Source organism: Arachis ipaensis, chromosome B06 (genome assembly GCF_000816755.2).
Source record: "Arachis ipaensis cultivar K30076 chromosome B06, Araip1.1, whole genome shotgun sequence".
Lineage (NCBI taxonomy): Eukaryota > Viridiplantae > Streptophyta > Magnoliopsida > Fabales > Fabaceae > Arachis > Arachis ipaensis.
Window position 1 is genome coordinate 190,581 of NC_029790.2, and position 5,986 is coordinate 196,566.

The following is a 5,986-nucleotide window of genomic DNA, read 5'->3' on the forward strand; positions in this document are numbered from 1 at the left end:
TATTTCAAATGTTCGTGATATAAAAATTTAAATATTATTTAAAAATTATTAATTTATATTTTTAAAATATTTAATTTAATTTGATGTATTTTAATTTTATTTATTTAATTATTAAATTTAGTTTTATGATTTTAAATTTATAATTTTTTTTATTTTAACTTACTTAATAAGAGGTTATAAATATTTTATTAATTATTATAGTTGTAATATAGAGAAATAAAAAAAGTGTTAAAATACTTTTTTATTTTGTGATGAAATTACGATGTAAACAAATGAGGTTGAGTTAATTATTCTTTTGTTGTGTCGAAAAATTGGATAAAAGGTTAAATAAGTATCTTCGATCTAATTTTCGAACTATAGTGTGAATAAATGAGGTTAAAGAATTCTTTTTTTGTTGCATCAAAAAATTTTAAAAAAAATTAAATAATTCTCTTTTTATTAAATTTCAATATATTTTTTTTAATTTCAATATATCTTTTTTATTCAATTTAAATTTTTTATTTTGTTTATTTTTTTCTATATTATTTAGTATCAGGTTTCGAGTATTAGATTAATTCTTATTAATTTATAATTCTTTTTGTTGTGTCCTAAAAAAAAGTATTTTAGTGTCTTTCGCGTTCTTTCTTGTGTTTTTATCATCCTTATTTTTTTTTATTTGTGTGTTGTTATTGTTTTTATCGTTCTTATTTATTTTATTATTAAAAAAAACATACAATACCAAAAAAACCAAGAATAAATGAATTATCTTCTTTGGATTTATCTTTTTATATACCATTTTTTCTAATTACAATATTTGAAGACAAATCTTTTTGGATAAGAGAAGAATAATATGTGCTTCAAATGTTGTGATATGAAGAGTTTAAGAATTATTTAAAAGTTATTAATTTATATTTTTTAAATATTTAATTTAATTTAATATATTTTAATTTTGTTTATTTAGTTACTAAATTAATTTTTATATTTACAAGTTTATGATTTTTTTTTTATTTTAACCTAATAAGAAGTTATAAATATCTCATTAACTATTGTAATTGTAATATAGAGATAAAAAAATGTCAAATTTTTAGCTCATTTTTTTATATTTTTTTTAAGACGAAAAAAAATGAAATGAAATGAAATAAATATGATAACAAATGTGGAGGTGTTAAATGGAATGTTGAATGGAATGAGATGCAGATAAGTTTTGTAACGATTACACTATACTGATGGATTGATATTTTGTGACAAGTGTAGCCTAGGGGCCCCAAAAAAGCGCTTTACCTAGCCTTTGGTGTTTAGTAATGTGATAGGAATGAGGATAAAGAAAGCAGCAGAACCAAGCAACGAACAAGAGAGAGATAAAGAAAGAGCGAGCTAAAAAACAGAGGAGAGCAGAAAAGGCAATGGCAGCAGTGAAAGTGTACGGACCAACCCTGTCGACGGCGGTGTCAAGGGTGCTGGCCTGTCTGATCGAGAAGGATGTGCAGTTTGAGGTGATTCCGGTGAATATGTCGAAAGGAGAACATAAGAGACCTGAATTCCTGTCCCTTCAGGTGAGCTCTGCCTCTTCCAACATCATTCTTTTCTTCTAATGTTTCTCGATATACACCAACACCTGCATTTCATTTCACTTCACAGCCTTTTGGCCAAGTCCCTGCATTTCAAGACGGCAACATCTCCCTCTTCGGTAAGTAATTCCTTAAAAGCAATTTGTGTTCCTTTTGCTGCAGTCTTTGTTCATATTATAAAGGGGTTGGTTTGTTGAAAGACAGAGTCAAGAGCAATATGCCGGTATGTATGTGAGAAATACGCGGAGAGGGGGAACAAGGGATTGTACGGAACGGACCCATTGGCGAAGGCATCCATAGATCAGTGGGTGGAGGCGGAGGGGCAGAGCTTCAACCCCCCAAGCTCAGCGCTGGTGTTCCAGCTGGCATTTGCCCCAAGGATGAAGCTGAAGCAAGACGAAGGAGTGATTAGGCAGAACGAAGAGAAGCTTGCCAAGGTGCTTGACGTCTATGACAAGAGGCTCTCTCAGACTCGTTTCTTGGCGGGCGATGACTTCTCCTTCGCTGACCTCTCCCACCTTCCCAACGCCCACTACTTGGTCACCGCCACCGACAGGGCCCCACTATTCACCCAAAGGGACAACGTCTCCAGGTGGTGGAACGACATCTCCACCCGTCATTCCTGGAACGAGGTCCTTCGTCTCCACAAAACTGCTTATTAAACAGCAACTGCTTTTGCTCTTTTTTACTTTATTATATATCATCATGCCCAACCAATTAATGCAAATCACAATTCCAGACACCTTATATTACGTGTACTCGTAACTCATAACTTTAGCTACGATTGCGCTCCTGGCTTCTGGAGATTTCTCAAACCTGAAAGTATACAATCGCCTCAAAGCAGAATAACTTTTTGAGAAGAGGAGAAATCCATATCTGATTTTTTTCAAAATCTACATATTAATTTTTTAGTTTAATTTATCTAATTTTAAAAAAAATTTTATATGTGCATCAATATCAACTAAGTCACTACAATGAAAATTATGTTTGATTTTTGTGTTGACTCTAAAAAATTTAAGTAAATATGAAAATTGATATTTTTAAATTTTTAAAAAATTAATTACTTAAATATATTTTTAAATTCTATAAAACTTAAATATTAGAACTATTTGTCATTTCCTCTGACTTCTTCCGCTTAACAATGTTAGAGAACGAAGCCTGCAAGCACAAGCCTAATACTTATGCCATTCTATTCTAAATTAAATTTTTAACAAGGCACAAAGTCTACTTTAATCAAATTCTTTTTAAAGAGATACAAAGTGATATCTATTAGAAATCAAATTTCTGTTACATTTAAATACCAAATTGAATTGTATAAACACATTAATTTTTTCTAGGTAAAAGAGTGATTAATGACTTAATATACAAGACACAATATAAAAAAAAAAAATTAATACTCACTATATTATTGTTGCTTCTATCACCTCGAATTAAACTAACAAAATCACCCATATATGCTAATTCATACATAATAAATTACATAATAAATATGAAACTTATGGTATTATCAACTCGAATATTTTTCAGTTGTAACTTATAAATTGATAATCTTAAGTTGAATTATTTGACCAATTAATTAATTTTTTACCTTTAATTAGTTAAACTTTGCAATTAATAAACTTCTATATATATAATACAAGTAAGTTGAAATATTAGACTATGCATTATTAGTTTTTAACCATTCAACTAGCTTTTCAAAGTTTTTATTTTTTAATTTAAATTAATTTTAAATTCATCAATGTAATTATAATTCTTTCTTAAAATTTTATATTTTTTTAATTCAAATCAAGTTGCTTAGTTATCAAAATTAATTTTGTTTTCTCACAAACAATTCATTTAATTTTTGGAGTCCTAACAAGTCAACTTAGTTTCTTTCTTTTGTTTTTTTATTTTTTAAATAGTTGAGTTTCATTACTCAGTTATAAAGTACATGACGGTAAATCTGGCGTCTCAGCAATACACTATAAAATTACGCAAACGAATCAAATATTCATGCAGATCTTATACATTGTCAATAGGACAACATAGTTTCATTTTTTTTGGTCGTGACAACATGGAGTTATAACCCTGAGTATACATTGGTGCATTGGAGAACCGCTATGTTAGCCCAAACATAATTGACTTCAAAGCTTCTAATTGGGCCTTGCTGGGCTTTATATTCTTCTCCCAAGACGATTATCAGACTTATGTATTCCTTTCTATGAATTCTATCTTTTATAACATTCATAGTATGGTTATGTGCCGCGGAAAAATAAATTACGCAGTTGAGATTTGGTATAAAAAGAGAATTTGTAGGTCTCTCATTAAACTGCACCAGAGTTCAAATCTCAAAAGTGGAATATAGATTTTTTTTTAGTGTGTATGACCAATTGACCATATGAGTCTAGTCTTCGTATTAGGTTGCAGCATTGGATATTGTGAGAAAGAGATTAGTCAGATTAGTGCGTTCTGTATTTTACAAGGAGAAAAATCAGCATGCAAATTGTCAGTTAGCAAGTTGCAAATACAAATTAAAGATCTTCCTCCACTGAAGTTGACCGAAAAAGAAGTATATATAGATGTGCACAGAAATGAAGCATGTCACAAAAATCTGTATAATCATGATTAATTTCAACCACTTAACTTAGATCCCGGGTGGCTTGATTGACTCTTATTTGTCGAAAAGGAATTCCCACACGTGTATGTATATCTACTTCAAATATAAAAAATCCACCTCTAGGATGGTTTCATTTCTGCCACCTATAATAACTTGTTGTTTTCAAGGATTAAACTTCACTTAACCTTATACTCTCCTGGCCAATCATTAATACCCCGCCATATACACGAAAATTGATTGGAAGAGGGAAAAAGATAAAATTGAAATAGAGTTAGGAGGGAGCTGGGAACGTGTGGACAATATGCACCACAATTGAAGCGAGGGGATATGAATATCATTACCCTGATCTTCTTAGTTGATTCCCTTGCTCTTTCCTAATCTATCTATTACTCACTCCTCTGCTCTGTTCTCTCTTTCTTCCTCAAAAAGATGGCTACCATCACCAACAGTTTCATATTCAAGTCCCCTGCATCTCTCTCCGTCTCCCTTTCAAGCCACCCAAATAAGCTGCTTCCACTTTCTTCTCTACAATTTCTGAGCACACAAGCACAATCTTCTTCTTGTGGTTCTGGTTGGCAACAGAGCCGGGTGATTACAAGAGCCACATCATCAGCAGCATCGGGGGCGAAAAAAGCAAGCGAGGAGAGAGTTCAGAAGGTTCATAGCATTGAGGAGTTCGACGACGCGCTTAGAGCGGCGAAGAACAGGCTGGTGGTGGTAGAATACGCATCGAGTGACAGCTTGGAGAGCAGCCAGATATACCCTTTCATGGTGGACCTTAGCAGGCAATGCAACGACGTTGAGTTCCTTCTCGTGATGGGTGACGAGTCCGACAAGACCCGCGACCTCTGCAAAAGAGAGAAAATCGACAAAGTGCCTCACTTCAGCTTCTACAAGAGCATGGAGAAGATCCACGAAGAGGAAGGTCTGGCTTTCTAACTCTCACTCCCTCACTATATTTAGTTAAGATTGACCTACCTAGCTAGCTAGTAGTTATAACCTTTGATGTAAGAGAGGGGAATATATATTCTTACATGAATGAATGAGTTCCAAATGTCAACTATTTAGATGAATAAATAATTTGAGAGTTAGTTCAAGGTCAATAGAATTGTGAATTCAGTTTGAAATTGGAAATGAATATGCATACATACGATGCAGGTATTGGACCGGAGAGGCTGGTAGGGGATGTGCTATACTACGGGGACAGCCATTCAGCAGTGGTGCAGCTGCACAGCAGGGAGGACGTGGAGAAGCTGATAGAGGAGAACAAGGAAGGGCACAAGCTGGTGGTGCTGGACGTGGGCCTCAAGCACTGCGGCCCCTGCGTCAAGGTGTACCCCACCGTCCTCAAGCTCTCCAGGCAGATGGCCGACTCCGTCGTCTTCGCCAGGATGAACGGCGACGAGAATGACAGCTGCATGCAGTTCCTCAGGGACATGGACGTCGTGGAGGTCCCCACCTTCCTGTTCATCAGAGACGGCGTCATTCGTGGCCGATATGTTGGTTCTGGCAAGGGAGAGCTCATTGGCGAGATTCTCCGCTACCAAGGTGTGCGTGTCACTTACTAATGCTACCTACCTGCCTACTTTCATTTCTCCCAATTATTCAACTCTCATATTTATATATGCATTATGCCAATTTTACTCTTCAGCCAAAATGTAACTTCAATTCAGTGGAACCCTTCCTTATTGTATTATTAATTAAGAGTTATACACACCACCCAAAATGCTATCTACGCCTCACCAACCCCCTGTTGCTTTCAGATTACCATACATTAGCGTACAAATTTGACGAACGCTATATATTACTAGATTAATTTTAATTATTAATATTTAAAATATAG

The 5,986-nt window shown here is 33.9% G+C and overlaps 2 protein-coding genes across 2 annotated transcripts; both read left to right on the top strand.

Moving 5' to 3' along the window:
• LOC107645336 (glutathione S-transferase) lies at positions 1,370-2,340 on the top strand (the record flags this gene model as incomplete). The annotated part of the gene is given in 3 exon segments (XM_016349344.2): positions 1,370-1,532; positions 1,618-1,666; positions 1,752-2,340. Coding segments are annotated over 3 exon segments (657 nt in total). The 3' UTR covers positions 2,210-2,340.
• On the top strand, positions 4,407-5,889 carry LOC107645335 (thioredoxin-like protein CDSP32, chloroplastic). Its single transcript, XM_016349343.2, has 2 exons — positions 4,407-5,068; positions 5,302-5,889. The coding sequence occupies exons 1-2, from the start codon at positions 4,573-4,575 to the stop codon at positions 5,709-5,711; spliced, it is 906 nt and encodes a 301-aa protein (XP_016204829.1). The 5' UTR covers positions 4,407-4,572; the 3' UTR covers positions 5,712-5,889.